The sequence below is a fragment of the Podarcis tiliguerta genome, assembly GCF_965153285.1.
Source record: "Podarcis tiliguerta genome assembly, chromosome: 2".
NCBI classification, from domain to species: Eukaryota; Metazoa; Chordata; class Lepidosauria; order Squamata; family Lacertidae; genus Podarcis; species Podarcis tiliguerta.
Genome location: NC_139535.1, coordinates 53466162 through 53488189, shown reverse-complemented (window position 1 = coordinate 53488189; position 22028 = coordinate 53466162). Strand labels below are relative to the sequence as shown.

General features: G+C 45.2%; 1 protein-coding gene across 2 annotated transcripts in view; it reads right to left on the bottom strand.

Annotated features, from left to right (window-relative positions):
* Window positions 1-22028, bottom strand: part of GNAI2 (G protein subunit alpha i2) — a 121687-nt gene that overhangs the window by 28631 nt on the left and 71028 nt on the right. For both annotated transcript variants that reach the window (XM_083429521.1, XM_083429522.1), the window contains exons 2-4: window positions 20583-20625; window positions 16242-16383; window positions 11254-11414 (exon numbers count right to left, since the gene is read on the bottom strand). In XM_083429521.1, coding sequence (XP_083285647.1) covers window positions 11254-11414; window positions 16242-16383; window positions 20583-20625 — 346 coding nt within the window. The remainder of the gene's footprint in view (window positions 1-11253; window positions 11415-16241; window positions 16384-20582; window positions 20626-22028) is intronic.

Here is a 22028-nt window from a genome sequence, read left to right as displayed (position 1 = left end):
AAATGCGATTGGATTTATAAAGAGGCCCCTAAATCAAAGGTTTGGCTGATCAAATTGTGAAGAGCTGCAAAGAAGTCTCACTTCTGAAAGAGCAAATTCAGATGTTATGCACAAGTTAAATGTGCAGAAGTCACAACGAAAGAAGGGTCAGGAAAGCTCTGTAACTTCAGTCTACCAGCCCAGCCCAGCCCACTCCATTATGTAGCATGGCAGAGACAATGCAGGCCAAGCTTACAGGATTCTTGTAAGGATTAGTGAAATGATATATGTAAATAGTCTTGAGCACATGGAACAAGCCTAGACCTTGTGATGCACCGACCTGAACACAGCCCACCAGCTATGTGCTGAGGCCGCCAGATGCTTTGCTTCCCCCGGGGTGCCAGTAATTTAGATCAGCCCCTTCATCTCTGAAGGACCGCTTCTTACAAGATGCTCTGCATTCAAATACAGACGCCCAATTACAAAACACAAGCAGACATCATCAATTAAAATGGGTGATCGTGCATACAGTTGCCAATTTCCCTTTAAAAATCCATAAACATTAACAACCAATTCCCCCCCCCCATTGCCACTCACACGCATATTGAATGGGGGAGAACAAACAGGAACAAAGCACTGGCTTGTACATGTATGGACCCTACATAGCCAATACTTGTGTTTTACATTCTGACATCTGTTTCTAAGCTGGGGAGCTGGGGTGGGGGGTGGGGACATCGTGCAGCAAATATTATTAAAGTATAAAGGTAAAGGGACCCCTGACCATTAGGTCCAGTCGTGACCGACTCTGGGGTTGTGGCGCTCATCTCGCTTTATTGGCCGAGGGAGCCGGCGTACAGCTTCCGGGTCATGTGGCCAGCCTGACTAAGCCACTTCTGGCGAACCAGAACAGCGCACGGAAACGCCATTTACCTTCCCGCCAGAGCGGTACCTATTTATCTACCTGCACTTTGACATGCTTTCGAACTGCTAGCTTGGCAGGAGCAGGGACTGAGCAACGGGCGCTCACCCCGTCACGGGGATTCGAACCGCAACCTTCTGATCGACAAGCCCTAGGCTCTGTGGTTTAACCCACAGCGCCACCCGCGTCCCTTCTATTAAAGTATACCAAACTTTTAAAATCATGGAGATAGTGAGGTCCATGGCTCCAAGCATTTCTTCCAATAGAAAGGTCTGCTCATGACATCAGATAGATAGATTTCTTTCTAGCTTTCGAACACCTTTTCTATGAACCTACCTATGAAGGTACTGTCTGCTAGTGTCAAAAGACGAAATACAGGACTAGGCAGATCGTATTCTACTTTTGATATTCTGGACACTGTAACGCCAGGAACTGGCACTTCTGGGAACCAGCCAATGCCCACACGCCCAACAACGGCCCAGTGCCAAATTCCAGAGCCCTTTCGGATGTACTGATAGATCTCTGGATGATTCGCAGTCAATGAGCAAGGCTTTCTGAATCCCATCCAAACAGCTGAGCAGCAGCAGCAACAACAACAACAGGTTATCTCCCTCCTGTCCTCAACTATACTGCCAAAATGAAGAGCGCTTGGGGCAATAACCAGGAGTGGATTTCTGTGAAGAAGGACTGCAAGTTCTATTCAGTCCTGCTACTCAAATCTACCCCAAAACCTCTAGACCCCAAATTCATTAATTATAAGTGCATGACTTACGTTCCTGGCTCTGGTTGGTGGGTCTCAGGTTTCTGGTCCAAAACAAAGGAGATCCCACAAGCCTGAAAACCGCCTATTCTTAGACCAGAACAAAGAGGAAGGAAACCGACCCCCGTAAGTCTTGGTCCCATCAGCAATGGTGCAGAATGCACCCACCACAGAAGGCAAGCAAACAGGAACCGGCCATGAAATGGGTTACTTATGGCGAAGAGCCCTTTGAGGGCATTTTGTCCAAGGGCCCCTGATACCCTGGAGTTGGCACTGATTCATAGGATAGAATCATAGAAGCAACTTATTTGTTGACAAGTGTGTAGCAGGAGCTCTATGCTCACGGCCCTTCTTCCTCTGTGAGGAACTCAGCCCAGCTGGGTGGCTGTTGGCCAGAGTAAGTTCATCCAAGTTCTTTTGGAAGAGGATATGAAGACAACGAACCCTTCCTACTCCTATTTTAAAACGAACAGATAAGTGACTGTGGAAATGCCTACACAAAACATTCTCACCAGCAATTTCAAGGGCAGCATTTGACTGTTAAGCAGCTAAACAGGGAACACGAAACATTATTCACAGGCAGAACAACAGGAACTGAGGGGGTGGCAACTGCGGGTCTCCTATTAAAAGACTAAGTCTTGGCTCACAAACATCTTGGGGAAGCTGTGGCCAGAGTACCCCCAAAGCAGGGTTTTAAGCAAGGGGGGGGGAGAGTTTGTTTTGGTGTTCTGGAGAGATGCCCTCTTTTTCCTAAACTTAAAAGTAGAGAAAAACAGAGAACCGCTTACTCACACCCTCTTCAAGAGTAATACACACATGTGGGTTGGTCGGCTAGGCTGTCACACTGGGTGCAAAATTTTAAGAAGTAGAGAGGCCCTTCCATAGGCAGGCAGAGAGACAAGACATCCAAAAACTCAGATCAAAACTCAAACCCCACATAAAGGAAGACCTCACAGGACTTGTACCTTTCTTTGCAGCACCAAAATATGTGGAAACTGTGGCTGTTGGAGAAAACAACTAGCACATGGTGTTTCTAAAGGTAAGGAAGACCCAGAACGTTTTTAAAACATTTGATGGGATTTTATTTCTTATGTGTCAAATTCAGATATACAAAAACTCTCTCCTCGTGGCAAGTTGTGAATTTGCAGCATCACGGTGTGTTTTTGCTTTTATATACTACCTGCTCTCTTATTGTTTTGTATCTGCAACTTTTGCAAATGTCTCCCATGTTTTGTAATTTTGGTTATGTTCTTTCTTATTTGCACTTTTGATTCTGTATTAATTTAAAACTTCTTGCAAAAAAAAAAAAACCCACAAAAAACCCCCAAGCAAACAGCCAGGTGCTGAAGTAAAAAGTACACCAGGGCTGAGAACTTCAAGGTGGGTGAAGAGTGTGACTGATTTTAAACCACATCTGGAGAACAACATTTACAAGGAAGCAAACCTGCTGTCTGTCTTTTTCTGTATGTGGTGCTACCCACCGCTGCATGTTCTACCTTCCTTGCCTATCAAATATAACATCTTCCCAATTCACTTAATACATCTATAGCAGGGGTGGGGAACCTCACGCTCCAAATAAGGTCCTCCAAACATCTCTATCTAGACCTCAGGAATCTCCCCTCACCAAATCCCCTCCCCAGACCAACTCCCTCACTGTGGCTGCTTCACATCCGTCCTTACATCCTTGTGCCTGCCTGGAATGTGTGCTCTCGAATTCTGACAATGGCTCTTGGCTTCCAGGATGGAGAAAAGCAAGGTTGTGTGTGTACACTAGTCTACTGTATGAGGTATAATTTACACTGGTTACACTGCCTGCTTCTGCCTCTGGCCCTGCATGTGGCCCTCAGAAGCCCATCCAGAGAGGAATGTGGCCCTTGGGCTGAAAAAGTCCCCACTCCACCCTGATGTAGAAGAAATGGTCTGTACTGAACAAAAAGCTCATGCCACAATCAGTCTGAAAGAACCACAAAATGCCAGCTCATAAAAAGAAGCAAATTATTACTATGAAATTAGTCTATCTGTCACTGTGATCACAAAAGCAGTGTGTGTGCACACATGGAAAAGATTCCCCAGCGCCATGTTACACAGGGAGCTCTTGAAACCAAAAACTAAAGCAGGTTAGAAAACGAACGAACTTATTAAATACGTGCACACCTAGGAAAGAAAGCAGTACCCCCTGATGTCAGCAAATATAATAGCTTATTAAAGCTACGGCGTTTTCATTCCAGGGATCCGATGAGAAATTTTAAATGCCCCAAGTGGCCGTTCTAAAAAGCAGCAAACAGTTGACGAACACGTGCATCTGTGCGTGTGTGCACATGCGCATGCATGTACGTGCGCACACACACAATATTTAAATGTCATCACCGATGTTAATGATGCACTTTCTCTTTCAGTCAAGTGGAAACAGAGGGAAGCAAACAGAATACCCCTCTGGGATCACCCTCCTCCTGACTAGCAGAGTAGAATAGTAAGCAAAAGGTATCTCCAAACTCTGTATGTCAACCTGCTAGCGCACAGATAAAGCAGCGAGGACTCCTCCACCAAAATTTATTCAGGAGGAGAGATTTATCAGGGGTGGGGCTCACCATTAGGGTTAACGTTAGCAGCAGCAGCAGCACAACTTCTTTCTATTTCTCCCCCCTGCAAGGTTTCTTTTTGTTTTGTTTTTGCACCACTGGAAGTGGGGGGGGTGGCACCCTGCACAATGCTTCAAATTTAGTGTTGTTCTGGGACGCTGTGTGTGTTTGGGGCGGGAATGGCAAATGCCACTGAAACATGGCAAATAATGTTTGAAGACAATCCTGTAGAGATTTTTTGTGACGAGGGGGCGGGGGAGATCTCAGAAACTCAGCAAAATGTCCTCTGGGAAATTTCAGCTCAGCTCTAAGCAGAAGAAATAAGAGAAACAAGAAGAAGCATCGTCTATCAGCCTCCTGTGCTTTAGAACTAGCTCTCCCTCCTTGTCCTTCCTAGGAAATGTTGTGTTTTTTCCTCAACTATCTCTACATACATAAGCATCCATGCACAGGTACATACATGCACCCCCCCAAAAAAAAAAAACCAGCACCATGCTGTAGAAATGTTGCCTACAATAGATTTGGATACATTTTTCTATTTTTATTTTTTTTACTATTTCTACAGATGTCAGTGAAGACAACTCAAACATCTTGGGTGAGTCATTGGCAGCATTTGCATATAACGCTAAGCCAAATCTCTGGGTTTGATAAGCCAGGACGTATATGAGTGGCAATCACCCACAGGCTTCTCCTTTCCTGCCAGTTTGCTCATCTCTACGCAAAAGCAGCAAACGAAGCCAGGATCCATGGTTTTAAAGGGAAATGGCTTCCATTTCACAATTTGCACAGAAGCACCGGGTTAAGTGCTAAACCCAGGCTTGCTTTATTTGCTTACAAGAATGAAGGAGCAAGGTTGCTGTGTGTGAATGTATGCCATTTCAAGGAATCGTGGAATTGTAGAGTTGGAAGGGCCCACAATGGTCATCTAGTCCAACGCCCTGCAATGCAAGAATGATCTGTCCAATGTGGGGCTTGAACTCACAACCCTGAGATAAAGAGTCTCATGCTCTACCAACTGAGCTATCCCAGCTTTACATGTGAATGAGGCCCCTATCTTCAATCTCCCCATCTTTAAAATTGAATGCCACTGACAACCTCATGGGGGTAGGTAGCTGGATGATAAAGATCGAAAAGTATTCAATCATTTTGCATATTGGGCATGTGGAATAATGATAGCGAATATAAGAGATATTATCCTTCTGCTACGTGTGGAGTTTGGAAGTAAACATGTTTGTAAAACAAGAAGATCTGGATAATGGAGGCCCCTCGTTCTACCAAGCTATCCCCAGGGACATGGTGAAAGCCTACCTTTCATACAACTGTGGATCTTACCTTGATCAAGTCACCTTCCTGCCTCCCCCAAATTCCATTTACTCCCAGGCATGTGGTGTTCTATTTTTATTGGAAGTAGGAGAATCAACAGAATTAACAAGGTTGATCCTGATTCCCAGAGGTCTCCCGCTGAGGAAATTGCTTCAATTTGCACTTTCGGATTTTTAGCCTCTGCAAGTTCTTCTCAATATTGCCCTTCTTTCGATATACATCAATATCAATACAGGTGCTCATTAAGTAAACAGTTGAAAACTCAGTAACAAGGGGAACTAACAGTGGAAGACTAACCCCGTCTACTCAAAAGTAAGGCTCACGGAGTACAGTGGAGATTGCAACCCAGGCAAAGCGGGTACAAGATTGCAGCCTAAAACGGATTAACTCTGATCAGGTCATGGGATGATCCCTTGCTAGGGATAATCCATTGATAAGCGCCATTTATCTGCATGCTTTGTTCACTTGTCTCTATTTGTCCTGTCCCCAGTATTGCCACCTCTGAAGCCAGAGCTCTGATGTTAGACAGAGCCCGGTTGTTTCCTCAGCACTGTTTATCAGCCCCGGCTCCTTGTCTGACATTTCCTGTTCACATACTGTCCCTGCTGATCACGGACTCTAGCTTGGTTGCATGGATACTTCAGGCCCAGGCAACCTTCCCATTTTTAGCTCATCTGATTAGCCTAGCAGGCATCCTGTTGCTCTGCCATTTCTCAGGTGAAAACAGTAAAAGGAGAAAAGAAAGATATGTACATATAAGAGGACAACCCTGACTCACAGGCCAGCTCTTTGTGGAGCGCAAAACAAATGCATCTTTCATAAGGAAATCCGCTTTCCCTTCTCAGATCAATATATCCATACATCCCAATACAGTGGTACCTCGGGTTACATACGCTTCAGGTTACAGACTCCGCTAACCCAGAGATAGTGCTTCAGGTTAAGAACAGAAATCGTGCTCCGGTGGAAAGTGGTGCTTCAGGTTAAGAACAGTTTCAGGTTAAGTACGGACCTCCGGAACGAATTAAGTACTTAACCCGAGATACCACTGTATGGTAAAGAGGGGAGTCTGGGGCATGGGGAAGGGAAGGGAAGGGAAGGGAAGGGGGATAAGAAGAGCAAGTGTTTAAGTAACATATATCCTCTAACTGATTCTTACTTGGCATCCTGTGCCCTCTCTCCCTGTCCATCCTAGCCTTTGGCCACACCACTTATCTGATCAAATTAAAAGCCACAGCCAGTGGAGGCTGGTCCATAATGGTGAGCCCACCAACTTCAACCAGCCCCCACCTTCTGCCCTTCTTTCTTAAAAACAGAGTGGCAGTGGGTACCAGCTTACTACTCCTTAGTAGGACCTCAGCAAGGAGGGACAAATCCAGTTGTCTCTGTGTATCATCATTGGCTCTGTCTCTGTATCCTGTTGGCCTCACTGCTTTCTGCCCTACCAGCCCCAAGTGGCACCAGCAACCACTGGCCAAAGCTATGAACATCAGGTGTGATTGCCAACTTTACTTTATGAACATGAATGGCAGCCCTGCTTATCTATCAAAGGTCCACTGATAGCCCAGCATACTGCCTCCCACAGTACCAACCAGACATCTCTGGAAAACCCAACAGTAGGACAGGAAGGCAACAGTACTTTCTTTGGCTGCTTCCATCTGGCAACTGGCATTCAGTAGTGAACTCTGCCTTGGGCAGAGTCTGGCCACAGGTGCTCCTGGTCCAGTTTTGTCTACGCTGAATAGCAATGGCTCTCCAAGGATCCAGACACAGGTCCTTCCAGCCTGACTACCTAGAATCCTGAGAACTGAACTTGGTACCGTCTGCAACCTAAGCATGCAATCTACCACTGAGCCATGCTCTTCCACAAGACTGCATGGCTGCTTCCCCATTCCTTACTCTACAATGGTCCCCTTTTGTCTGATACATTGCACGAGGCACATTTGAGGGGAAACCCCACCCTCCAAACATCCTGATTTCCAAGAAGCAGTCATGCTTGCTTCTCGCTTGCCTTCGCAGAGCCCCAGCTGGCTGAGTGTCAATAGCTAAGCAGCTGACCATTGTGAGGTCAGGGCAGTCAACCTCCTCCACCCCCACCCCTTTTTGACCTTACAAACTGCAACTTAAAAAAAGAATAAGAATGCTCTTGGGTTGGCTGTTGGGCTAGAATGCTTGGGCCATGTGTCCAATTTTAGTCTGTCTTTATAGGATTGTAGAGCTGGACGGGACCCCAAGGGTCATCGAGTCCAGTGTTTCCCAACTGGGGGCCCCAGAATATTCCAATGGGGCAACAGGTGAAAATCGTGTAAATGGGGGGCCAAAACATGAGGCTAGGGGGCCACTGATGAAATGGGGGGGGCAGGTTTTTTAAAAATCCTGACTGGCTGGATACCCACTTGGCCAATCACAAGCATGTAAGGGGGCAGCCCACCAGGGCCTAACGCTCCTTTTTGCCAAATACATTTTCTTGGAGTAGTCCTGGTTTGTTTCCAGTGAGAGAGAGCAATTGCTGAGGCTCCCGTTTTGACCAGTACAGCCCGCGATCCACAACTCTCAGGTCAGGTACGTGCAGTGGTGGGATGGCAACGGGAAGTGCTGGGTGAGCCTGTGGCAGCTGCCAGTGCTGGGCCCAGCGGCAGCCTGGGCCTGACTTTGCAAGGTGCAGGGTGCAATCCAGCGGCTAGTGGATCAGGGCCTTCGGATGTTGCCATGGGGCGCTCAGAGAGCATAGGAAGCTACCTTACAATGAGTCAGATATATTTGGTCCATCTAGCTTAGTATTTACTACACTGACTGGCAGCGACTCTCCAGGGTTTCAAACAGGGGTTCCCATGAAGCCCTACCAGGAGATGCTGGGGACTGAACCTGGGACCTTCTGCATGCAAGACGGATGCTCTCCCACTGGGCTATGGCCCTCCCTCTAATAGTCATTCTTGTGAGGCCAAGGTAGTTGACGGAGAGAAGCAGTGAGGTTGTTAGCGAACAAGACCTTAAGTGACAGGGTAGCAGCACCCCAGTCCTAGGAACAGAAACAGCAGGCTGGGAAACAAATAAGAGAGACGGCTGCTGCCTTCGCACCCTGATTGTGGGTAGGCCAAAACAGAATGCGGGATTAGATAGCCCCCTTGGTCTGATCTAGCAGGGCTCTTCTTAAGGCCACATGTGCTTTACATGCTAATGGCAGCTAAAACTGAAGCACTGCACCTGGACTTGGAGGTTCCATTTAGCTATGGCGACTGATGCCCATTGACAAACCTATCTTCCATAAATTTGCCTGATCTTCTTATAAGAACAGTTCAGAATCTAATGGGGGGGAGGCAGCAAGTCAATAGTAATCAAAGCCAAACAGTTGGAAATACCGCGCTAGCAAAAAGCATGTGCATAAATACAAAAACCAAGAGTTCAAGTTCCCTGTCCATTTTTTGCAAGAGAGCAACACTCTAGCACCACACATTTTGCCAAGGAAGGCAGAGCAGAAGCTCAAGTAATTAACTTCCTTCACTGGAAAGGCCTTTAAAACAAGCACGTTGTGCCTGGGGCTAAAGTGCAATCAGGTGCAGAATGCCTGTGGTGTGGACAGGTAGTGGCAAAGGCTTGGGTCACAGAGTTACATGACGGCGTGATCCATTCAGGCTTCGCAAACTAGCTTGGGAGTGGGTGGGAAGCATGCTATTTTCTACTCCTAACCTGACTTTTCAGAAACTTGACTCAGAAGTCTCGTCTACAGATAAATACTATGACCTTTGCTGAACTGCCCTCCCTTAAACAGCATTACTAGGCAGAAAGCAGAGACTATCTGAAGGGCAGGTCCTCAGGGACTCCGCAAAACTCCCCTCCAAAAACACACAAGTTGACCTGCTCGACCCTGCATCAAGAAAAGAGACCTCTTGGCTTTCTTTACGACCTAGGATAAAAGCACCACATTACTCACAAGCAGAAAGCAGAGTGTTTGGGAAATGCAAGCTGAACTGAGAGGGAAAACCAACACACTGTTAAAGGAACAGGTGTGCTGGTTTCAGCTGCCTCTCTCTCTTTTTAATCAATTGAAATGGAAAGACAGACACTTTTCCTTACCAGCTGAGATGGCTCGACTTAAAAAGCCAGTAAGTTTTCTCCTAGTGCTCACACTAAACATGACATCCAGAACAGAAGAACCCTTCAAAGTATACATGTGTGATGGAAGCCTCCAACTGTTAGCATGGTGGTCTGCTGGCAACAATACCAGCATATTGTGGAGACAGTGGATTGCTCATAGCTAACTTAGCAAGTGAATTGTAGACACATTTAACAATGGCTGCGAGACTGGCAAAGGCGCCTCATTATAGAGTTAACGAGCTGCGTAAGCACATTTCAAAACATAATTTTCTTCCCTTAGAAAACATATATTGTTCAGAAAGCCTGGATAGCTCTCTTCATTTTAACATCCCTCGTTTCTGCGGGCCCATCTGTGTTTTGACACAATATTTATGTTTTCGTATGCCACAAAACGGCATTTGATGCCGAAATCTAAATAACTATTCCACGGGCAGATGTGGGACATTCCAAATGAGTAAAAAGGCAACAAATAATCAAAGTCTGAACTGCTCAGCAGTATTTCTGGAAAACAAAAAATAAAATAAAATAGGCCCACACAGAGCCAACGTTTCACCCACTTTCTCTGTTTCATCAACGGAATGTTCCCTTTCTCCATTAGCTGCAGGCTGAGGCCACAGCTTGGAAAAGCATGCATGCCTCCAACTCTTGACACACAACCTCAACAATCCCACAGGAACTATGTGGATGAGCTTTGCCCCTGTAACAAGGCCCCCAGGTATCTCATGCATGAGCCAGCCACCCTGCTCAGCCATGCTTTCTGTCATATTAAGAAGGAAGTTTTATGCATGCACATGGACTTCTAGCAGGAGGATTTTCCAAAGCAGAGAGGAATATGATGGCACACAAAATAAAAGCTGGAAGTACAGCTACCACCATGCTTTAAAGAGCTATACATCCTGGAGGCATAATTAACTCACTGCTCATTCTGAATAGCAGTTCAGCCAATATACAGTCATACCTTGGGTTGAATATGCTTCATGTTGAGCGCATTTGAGTTGCGCTCTGCGGCAACCTGAAAGTAACGGAGCGCGTCACTTCCGGATTTTGCTGCTCGCGCTGACGCTCAAAATGACGTCACGAGGTACCACAAATGCCATTATGGCAAGAATGTTTGCAGAACTGCCCACAGTTAAAACAGACATACAGTCATACCTCGGGTTGACTGCGCTTCGGGTTGAGCGCATTCGAATTGCGCTCCATGGCAACCCGGAAGTAACAGAGCGCATTACTTCCGGGTTTCGTCACTTGCACATGCGCAGGCGCTCAAAATGACGTCACACACATGCGCAGAAGCTGCGAAAAGTGACGTGCGCATGCGCAGACGTGCCGTCGCTAGTTACATTTGCTTCCAGATTCGAACGGGGCTCCGGAACAGATCCCGTTCGTATCTAGAGGTACCACTGTACATAGGCCTGTTAATTGTCACATTTAGTTTAGCCCTGATTGAGTGGCTTTGGAGGGTCACTCAAGTCTGCTACATCTTGCCCCCTATATCACACTGGTTCCCCACACAGAGCAAAATGGCATTGCTCAAATGCTATTTAAAGTTCAGAATACGTTTACCCCAGCAAAAATAAAATAACCAAGGAAAAGTCACTCACTATGCAGCAGAGTCATTCAGCTGGTACTCTCGGGAACGATTAAAACAGGCCTGGACTCCGTTGTCTGACCACAGCCTCCTGATCACATTGGACAAGTCCTCTGGCATGATCCCCTGCTCCTCTGCAGTGCAAGAGAGTGCAAACAACTGACGGGCATCATCCTGCAGGGGAAAACAAAACCCAGGTGGTTAGGCCCTTGAGCTCTCCTTGGCTCATCTGCAGAGCATCACACTGAATCTCACATTTCACTCCCACACTCTTCCCAAGAGGGTCATCCCAGGGGAGGTGTGCTTTAGTGCTGAGCAATGGAGTAAAACATTCCCTAGGTGCAAAGCAGTTGCCCGTGCTGAATGTGTCAACATCTCTGCAAGAAGCCAGTGCTTAAAGACTTTATTGATTTAACAGCGCTAAACAAAGCTGACATCAGGTAAACAATTTGATGGTCAATACAGGAACACAATTACAGCTTATCTTCGGTTGCAGAAACTCTAGGGAACACCTAGTGGAAGCATGAATTTGCTGGTAACTTGACAGCGGGTGGACCTGAGCAGGATTACTCTGGAAAGGCGAAATTTATTTGGTGCTATCCACTTTCCCTTCTCAAAGACACAAAACAGAAAAGACAAACTGGCAAAAACATCAAGGTGCTAAATGCCTTTAATGCAATGGTCAGGAAACACTGAGAATCAAAAGTTAAAAGCAGAAACAAGGAACAAGAATTTCAAAGATGTGTCTCTTGTCAAAACAGCTCATTCAATTACAAAGACGAAATATCCATGATTAAACTATTGTGAGTCTAAGCCCAATTCAGATCTCTCTGTAGAGGTGTGGCACTGCTGAAAAATTGCTCCCTTGTGGCCTGTTTACATGCTGACACGGTGACAAATGGAAGATAGGATCACCCACAAACACTCTGTTCAAGCAGCTGATTCCCACTCCAGCGCTGCCTCTCCTTACGAAAATCCAGCTGCTGGTGTAGGAGTAACAGCATGAATGACGAAATCCCATGAGGTTGGAACGTGCTTACACTGAGGATGCCCAACCGCAACAGAATGGCCTTCCTCTAACATGGCAACACTATTATATGGACTTGACTGAAGGCAGCTGCAACATTTTGGGGGCAGAAGCCGAACAACATATGGGACCAAAGGATGGAGAAGACTGCAACAGAGAATGTTGTGTGAATTAGGTACTTCTGCCTGATTGAGATGTGAAACTGCAAATCCTGCCTATTGCTATACTACCATAAACTGGTCCCGTAAAAAGGTCACTTTTACATCATCTGCTTTAAGGGTCAGAAAACGCACATTGTGGAAAATGCATAATGAGCCAGGAGCACCACTCACACTGTCCCCAGTCACATAGGTTTCTCCTTATCAAACCTAGAATGTCGCTCAGAGAACCAGAACTCTTAAATTTATCCTTAAGAGGAAAGCTCAGTGGTATAGCATCCACCTTCCACACAGAAGGCTCCATGTTTAATCCCCAGCATCTCCAGGCTGGGCTGGGAGAAAACCCTCTCTGAAATCCTGATGAGCCACTGCCATTCAGTGTAGACATTACTGTGCTATATGGACCAGTGGTCTGGCTCAGTACAAGCCAATTTCCTATGGTTTCTTCTATAAACATGACTTGCTTGGGTGTAAGTCTGGAGAATAGAAGAGTGAGGTAGGATTGATAGCCATATTCAAGTACTGTACCTGAAGGGCTGTTTTCTCCTGCTCTGGAAGGTAGGACACAAACCAATGGATTCAAATGACAAGATGGAGGAGATTCCAACTAAATAGTAGGAATAATTTTATGGCAGGAAGAGTTGTTCCAACAGCGGAATGGACTGCCTTGGAAGGTGGTTTTTAAGCAGAGGTTGGATGGCCAATTGCCAGGGATTATTATTTTAGTCATGATTCCTGCATGGCAGTGGGGGGTCCCTTCCAACTCTGCAATTCTATGATTCTTTAAAAGAAGAAAAGGAATATATGAGGTACTTTCCTGCTGTGTGAATATTTATTCCATTTGACTAGTGGCATGGACGTGCTCATTTTACTAATAATAAAAAACATGGTTGTTCTAGTATTTTAGAAAGTAGCTGCTACGGACATTCACCTTATTGACCACAAGAAACTTGCTACCAATAGATTAGAGGCAATCCACTCCAATTAAAGGCAATCCACTCCAGTTTCTGGGCAAAAGATCAACCTTATTTCTCTTACAACTCATTGTTATACCCTCTAACAAATTCAATCTGGCACCAGCCAGTTTCTGCAGCTAGATAGCATTGACCTAGAGAAAAAAGTACTGCATTTTCTCCCACTTTTCTCTTTGCTGAACTTTTAGTTTTATTATTGCATTTATATCCACCTTTTCTCTAAGGAGCTCAAAGTAGTGTTCTCCCCTCCCTCATTTAATCCCCACAACACCCCTGCAGATTAGACTTAGCTGAGATTCCTGCATTGCAGGGGGTTAGACTAGATGACCCATAGGGCCCCTTCCTATTAAGGGGATGAATCTATGAATCTGTGACTGACCCAAGGTCACTCAGTGAGATTCATGGCCAAATGGTGATTTTAACCCTCGTCTCCCAGGTCCTAGTCCAACTCTAACCACTAAACCACACTGGCTAATCCCTTTGCCTACTCCAAGGATCCTTTCTATACTTCTAGCTTTTATACTTACACTTAAATTCTGGGTTCATCAACCTTCATAGCAGCAACCCTAATGGCTCACTTCACCCACCCCACTATCACCAACAGCCCCGCACCAGTTCAGGAGATTTCGATCCTCCGCCAGAATGTTTTGCTTTTCTCAAATGTCTGGATCAGTCCCTGATGGGCAGCCATCAGTCAAGCTGGTACCCCTAGTTGCAACATCTCAAACCTACGCCTTCAGCCTTCTTCCCATTTTTAAACTTAGTGGTGAAAGTTCCCCTCAAAGTTTAATTTTCCTTTCTTTCAAACTCAGACCTAGCCCACATTTGCAAATGAAAGTCACTCTCAACTGTCATGATTTGTCATGGATGCACATTGGGAAAGGGGATAGGGCAGTGGGATGCCAGGGTCATATCAGATTTGGGCTAAATAAATAAATAAAAAAAGGCAGATGCCATCTGCAAAATATATGGCACTCTGAATGCAATACATCTTTTGGTCGAAGTATATAATAACCCTGGGACAGAATGGCTCTTCCTCATTGAATAGCAGGAACCAAACTGTATGTTCCATTTTATGTAAACAGATGCCACTTATGCAGATAGTGAACAGCCAGAAGCACTTTTGGATGGGCATAAATCTGGCTCCTCTTAGCAGGTTTGCAAAAACTCTGAAGATGTTGTAATTATTTTAAAAAACAAGCAGTGTGCAATTAAAATATTTGGCTTACTTTTCTCCCTGCACATGCAAGTCTTAATCCAAACTGCTCAGGCAGCTATAGATGAAGAGCTGAGATACAGTTTTCCACTGTGACAAGATTCCACAGGGTTTTTTTGGTGGGGTGGGGTGAGAGAGAACATAACATTTCATACTCAAAAGAAACACTAGAGCAGTAGAGCCTTGCGACCATTTTGGACCTGAGAACGACTGTGGAGAGGAATTCAAGCCGATTCTCAAGGCTCCTTATATACAGATTGCTAAGAGAGCTTTCAGCAGCAGCCTCTCACAAACGTTCAGCTGCGTATACAGCAAAGCCCTATTCCAAGGCCTCTCCTTCCATCTACTCCAGTCAACACACTGCAAATCCACCCCTCCCCTCTGCTGCTCATGGCTCCACTCAGTTGCTTAGGTTACAGGTCGGTTGCAAACTGCTATAACCTTTTAAAAATTGCAACATTACATCATGTGTGCGCACACACCCCTTTCAAAGGATGTGTCATCACATCCTTCCTCCATATTGTTTATGGACATTTCTTATCCTGGGGGATTCTGTGGGGAATTGCTTGGGAGAGCAAAAAACAGAATTCAGACAATGAACAGCTTTCTGTTTGTGTACATTATGATTAATACTTAGGAAGCCGTCCAGAACCACAAAGAGCTACGTTGCTGCCCTTCGCTGCTTTTAGACTGACTAAGTGGTCCGTGTACAAAGATAAATGCAAAGGGGCACCCAATGTGAGTTTGCCTGGATTGAGGTGATGACCAACAGCCTGTTGTTACAAGCTCACTTTAGCTTTCCCCCTTTCTGATCTGTAATCTATAGTTATTTATGAGATGTCCAAACTCGCTACATTTCCCCTTCTGCTGATTAACAGCATTGTTTCTGTTGTAGCTCTGCTGACTTGAGCCATTCTGACAGCACAGACAGATGAACCCAATCAAATGCGAAAAACAACAGAGTATTGTCGCATTTTAAAGATGAATGAGTTAATTATGGCACAAGCTTTTTTGTGGACCAGCTTCAGCTTCATGAGATGCACGAAATATTATCTAAAGTTTGAAGGGGGGGGGTGGGTGGAGCATAACTATGTGTCTGTATACCTGAACTCAGGATAAGACAATTCGTGCATCTGATGAAGTAGCGTCTAACCCACAAAAGCCTTAATAAACGAGTTAGAAGGTGCCACAAGACTCTTTGTTGCTCTTGCTGCAACAGGTGAACACGACTACATTTTCATTTTAACCAATATGCTTCAGTCAAGACGTTAACAACTTAACAAAGTGTTGGCACACTGTCAGAGGACTTTGCATCAAAGTCACCCAAGTTCTATGCCTGGGCGTGAAAAGTCAAATTCTGCAACACAAATGAAGCAGTCAATTCGTGTATGCACAGTGTCTTCTGACTAATTCTCTGATGTAATTTTTTTTAAAAAAAAGACAGAGGGGAGGGATGATGGGGACGAATGCCTCATACCTCAGGACCCCTGGGATGCCCCATTTGAAGGGAACAAGCACAATTTTCAAATTTAGTACTGGGTGAAGATGTCAGGAAGGATTTTGAGGTCTACTAATATGATTAGAGAGAGCCAGTTAGCAACAAGGAAGGGAGGGAAGGAAACTCACTGCTCTGGCAGGGTCTCCAAAGTCGATCTGCAGGTTCCCCATCGCTTTGATGATAGCCATTATGGACTGAATGGTGTTGCTGTAAACCACTGCTTTGTACTGTCGGCACTCCTCTTCTGAGTATCCATCCTCATGGATAATCCTGGAAAAGAAGAGAACAGGGAACGATCCAAAATGTCAGCATGTCAAATGCAAGAGGCCTGCAATGGATTTCTAATTTTTGCTGCATTCCTTCTCACAAAATATTTGTGCTAAGAGAAGTCACTAGCAGTGGGTGCCCCATGCGACAATACTACAGCATAAGAGCAAGTGGCGAGAAGGAAAAATTCAGCTAAATTCAGAATATGCCGAAGGACACATTCCCCTTACGTGACAAATTCCCAACTCAACCCATTTCAGAAACTTGCTTTGCCTTCGATTTGTAGAAGTGTCTGGGTGGGTTCTGGGGGTTACTTCCCCCTATTTGTGGGAGAGGGCAGTGATGATAAAATAATGCAATCTGAAATGGCTCACTATAATAATTTAATAATAATTTATTATTTATACCCCGCCCATCTGGCTGAGTTTCCCCAGCCACTCTGGGTGGCTTCCAATCAAGTACTACTAATAGTAGCATAGAGGCAACTACACTGTTAAGTTAGGGGTTGGGAACCCCAGGCTCAGGAGAAGTGTCCTGAGTCTCAGAGGACGCTTTGCAGGACATATCTCCAGGTAACACCTCTCATTGGCCCTGCTCCAAACCTCCTCGAATGCTTTTCCTTGGCTGGAAACTGCCCCCTGAACTGTGATAATGGCTCTTGCTTACCACACCCACACTAACCATCCAGAGAGCTAACTGCCTCTGAAGTGTCCAGAAACTTCTGCTGGTGGAGAATGCGGAAGCCAGACAGTTAACCAGATTGTGTAATTTCCTTCTTAAAACAGCTACACTAGTTTCTGGTTCATTTCCACACACAACTAAAATTGCTCTTTATGACCTAAATAGCTCTAAGCTTAGGAACAGGATAACTGAAGGAATGCCTGTTCAATAGTAAATACCTTACAAAAAACCCACATGTGCCAGCCAATTTCTAAGTATCGCTTCATGGGGATGGGGGGGGGGGCATTTTCCGTGGCTGCTCCCAGATTGTGAAATGCACTCCCTAGACATGTCTGCCTTGCCCCTCCATTGGTGGCTTTTCGCAGTAGTATGTTCAGACAGGCCTTAACCATGTGAGGTAAATATTTTTCTTTCTTTCTGGCATATTGTTTCTACCACCATTTGTATTGTTTTATTAGTATTTCATCTACTCCTTTGCTGTGTTATTTATATTTATATTTATTGCTTTTTATCACTTTATATTTATTGCTTTTTATTACTGAATTTGATTATTTTGGTATTTATTGCTGCTGTCCAGCTGCCCTGGACACAACTAACTGAAATATGGGAATACAGCTGTGAGCAGCAACAACAACAAGAGAGCAGCTCTCTCTCTCAGCCAGAAAACAATCAACTATGGCAATCACACAAGTCCAGGCTAGGAACCCAAGCTTCACAATAGCAGCAGATTGAGATCAAGCTTTTGCCTCCCTGGGCTATTTTCCTAATAGCAGAGCTGAAATTGACTTGTGGTCTGCTGTAGCTGCACTGCTGCTAGGAAGGCTCTGAAAGGCACACCAGCTGAGAAATAGACCATCTGCTTGTCGATTTAGCCAGAGGCAACAATTCATTTCAATCAGCGTGAAAGAGAAAGTTTCTAACTGGCCACATTGTTCAAAGCCTGAATCTACTCGGGGAAATGGAGCCAGTTGCAACAGGCCCGGCTCAGCTCTAGGATACTGCTGTGACGAGCATCATAGAAATGCTTCAAACCAGCAAAACCCAGCGCGACAGAAAAGACAACTTCTCAGCTCATCTTGCTCTACGCTGAGCGCAATTCCATGACAGGAGGCCAGCTTAATAGACTTAGTCTCATTCCTCTGCCAGCCACGACCAACAGAAGCAGAAAATATAAATTAAAATGTTCGTTGTAAATGTAACAGTTCAGATGACTGTTTATCTTTTTGAAATTCCAGTAACTGCTAAAGGCTGTTAAATCAATAAAGACCCAATACGCTGGCATGATACATATACAGTGAGGAGTGTGTGTGTGTGTTTAAATTAGGGGTTGCCTCTTGCTAATCTATATGGACAGCCAAAAGAATAATTATTCTTTCCGCAGCCAGAGAAAGGTTTTAGACAATGCCCAAGAACACCCAGAGAGTTGGCTGAAAGGGTAATCTTTCCCTTGGCTTAATGCTTCAGTTTCCTACTTGCTGAAACTGTTCCAACTGGGATCCGGGTTTATAGGATAAGTCAGTAGGGGGAAGAATTCAAAGCTCTCTAGGTCGGCTGCCTCTCCACTGTCAACAGGGTCTCCCCAGCAGATCTTAACACCCAGACAAGTCAATGTGGGAGGAGGCATTCAGATACGTGGGTACATGCATTTTTTAAATATCTCCATCTCCTTGAAATATTAAAAGGCAGTTTGCCCTTCAACTACCAGGAGATTTACATTTTCACTTTGAAAAGGTCACATATTTCTCAAAATACAGCAGGTTGAGGAGTTTGTGCCACATATCCAAAATTAGGCACAATCTAAACAGCAATTGAGTTGTAAACGGCAGCAAGTACATTTTGTTTTCTCACCTCCTGATCTTATGGAGAGTAAGTGCCACGATGGAAAGCTGGTAAAGGCTGAATGGAAATGCAACAAGGGTTCTGCATTGCTGCTGCTACTAAAAGTGTCCTTCCACCACCTTCTTGTTCCAACAGGCTTTTGGGAAATGACTGCTTTTAATTAAAGGGCTGGTGCTGTTTTTATTGTAATGTTTGTATGTTTTCAACAGACTGTATACATGTATATAGTTTTAATTATTTTCATATATACCGTATTTTTTGCCCTATAGGACGCACTTTTTCCCCTCCAAAAATGAAGGGGAAATGTGTGTGCGTCCTATGGGGCGAATGCAGGCTTCGCGGACCTCTCCGCAAGCAGCGGGAGCGCTCCCGCTGCTTGCGGAGAGCTGCCTGCATGCTGAAGCCTGCGCGCGCTGAGCGCAGCGCGTCCAGGCTTCGCGGACCTCTCCGCAAGCAGCGGGAGCCAGCGCTGGGCTCCCACGGCTTGCAGAGAGCTGCCTGTTTGGGGGCTGGGGTCGAGGGAAGCTCGAGCTTCCCCAACCCCGCGCCTGGGGGGGAAAATAATTTTTTCCCTTTATTTCCCCCCCAAAAAACTAGGTGCGCCTTATGGGACGGTGCGTCCTATAGGGCGAAAAATACGGTAATTCATAGAATCATAGAGTTGGAAGAGACCACAAGGGTCATCGAGTCCAACCCCCTGCCAAGCAGGAAACACCATCAGAGCACTCCTGACATATGGTTGTCAAGCCTCTGCTTAAAGACCTCCAAAGAAGGAGACTCCACCACACTCCTTGGCAGCAAATTCCACTGTCGAACAGCTCTTACTGTCAGGAAGTTCTTCCTAATGTTTAGGTGGAATCTTCTTTCTTGTAGTTTGTATCCATTGCTCCGTGTCCGCTTCTCTGGAGCAGCAGAAAACAACCTTTCTCCCTCCTCTATGTGACATCCTTTTATATATTTGAACATGGCTGTCATATCACCCCTTAACCTCCTCTTCTCCAGGCTAAACATGCCCAGCTCCCTTAGCCGTTCCTCATAAGGCATTGTTTCCAGGCCTTTGACCATTTTGGTTGCCCTCCTAATTGTTTGTTTTTTCTATGTTTTAGTGGCTCTTGTTTTTATTTGTAGGTTGCATTGACCCGTCAAGGAAAAAGGTAGGGTATAAATATTTAACAACAGCAACAACAACAATACTGTACAATTAAAGATCACATTTGTAGCTGCTACTGATTTTTAAGAGTGGCTCTTCGCTCTCTCTGTTCTATAGAAAAATAAGACAGGCAAAATAAAATTCCAACATGGAATTATGGAACATGGAAAGAAAGTAGTAAATAGTATTATGTATGCATAGCAAAAATCTGTGTCTATTCTGGTGGGTGGGTGGGTGTATACACAGGAATGGGGAACCTGTGACCTTCCAGATATTGTTCAATTACAACTCCCATCAGCCCACAGTCAACATGGTCACTAGTCAAGAATGATGGGAGCTGTAGCCTCATCTGGAGAGTCGCAGGTTTCTCATCCATGGTGCAAAGCTACAGTTGGCCACCAGCTAATTATGACGCTTATCATTCCTTTAAGGTTTAAGAATGCAGGAAGCAGCCGCTGAAATACCACCACAACAAAGCGGTGAACATATCAATGAGAACTCCTACGATATTTGAACAAAGAAGAATGCTTACTTCATCTGTTTTACGATTGTGCTCTTCCCAGACTCTCCTGCACCTGTAGAAAATAAAGAAAACTTGTAAGATACAGGCCTTTGACTCAAGTGTATAACCCCCCCAGCCTCCTGAACTCAGATTCAACATTAGGTCTGATAATTGCCAGCCCTGGCAGGCTTCTTCTGAGAACCTAGTTTTAAACCGAGGCTTTCCACTTACTTTAGGAGAGTCACCTGGATTGGTTTCAGTTAGGGTTCACAATGGTCACATGGCTGCCAAACCCAAGGGGTGGGGTGGGAGTGGAGTGAAATAAATTTGCACAAGAGAGGAGCAGTGCAACGCCTACAACGAAATGCCATTCCCTTAGTCCTGCTTCCACTATCTTACGGAGCTCCAAAAAAGGAAAAATGAAAAGCACAGAGTTTCAGGACAGGAGATCCACTATGAGAGACAGCCACCAAGAATGCCAAGGTAGTATCCTGGACTTATGCACAAAGTGAACACCACATCCATTTCTGAAATACAAAATGCATTACACGCTGCACATCAGAGAGGATGGACTTCAACAGTGGAAATCCCTAATCCCATAGATCTGGTGACTATAAGCTACATTAGTCTTAATCAGCAGATCTGATTTTTTAAAAATTGATCCAGCCAGTCCCCACCTTGGCTAAACCCTGAGTAACAACCAAGACTAAAGGACTTAAAACAGATGAAAAGCAGAAAGCTATATGTGGTACTGTGCATCCTGTCTCCTCGTGAGACTTTCCAGTGACCACACGTACGCCAAATAGTGTGAAACTTCACGAGACTGATAGAGAAAGTCTCTGGGGAGATGATAAATATTTGTATTCCTGCCAAGTTCACGCAGGCACCCAAGAGCTGTTCTGTAGATGCCTGCCAGATTCTTCACCGTGGTATCAATATCTCATAATCAAGAACGCCAAAGGCTGCAGAAATCTGAGGCTCAGCCATCAGGTAGGGGCTGCATGTGCTGCACAGAGCTGCTTTGGGTTTGGTGCAGGCAGCAGAGCCTGGCGGCGGCTAGCAAACCACCATTCTACTTGAATTACCTCATAGGCTCCTGTTAAAATGCAATGCTGTGCACTGCTCCGGGGGGTGGGTGGGGATAGGCAGTGCTATAGTTTCCTCCACCCCTAGAAAAACAGAAAGAGACAGCAGCACAGATTTGCTTTCAGCAGCGTCAGGTAGGTTTCATGCCATCTGGCTCGAAGCCACGTTCCTTGAGAGCCAGAAGATTTAATACATAAGAGAAAGCAGAAGTAGCAAGACAAACTGCAATTCTAAGAAATATAGATGGCCCATGAAAGATTAGATACAGGCTTGTAAGCATTTTATTGATTTACGTTATTGATTCCATTTATATCCCACCTTTTTCCTCCAGGGTGGCGTACACGGTTTCCGCCCTCCTCATTTTATCCCCACAACAACCCCGTGAGGTAG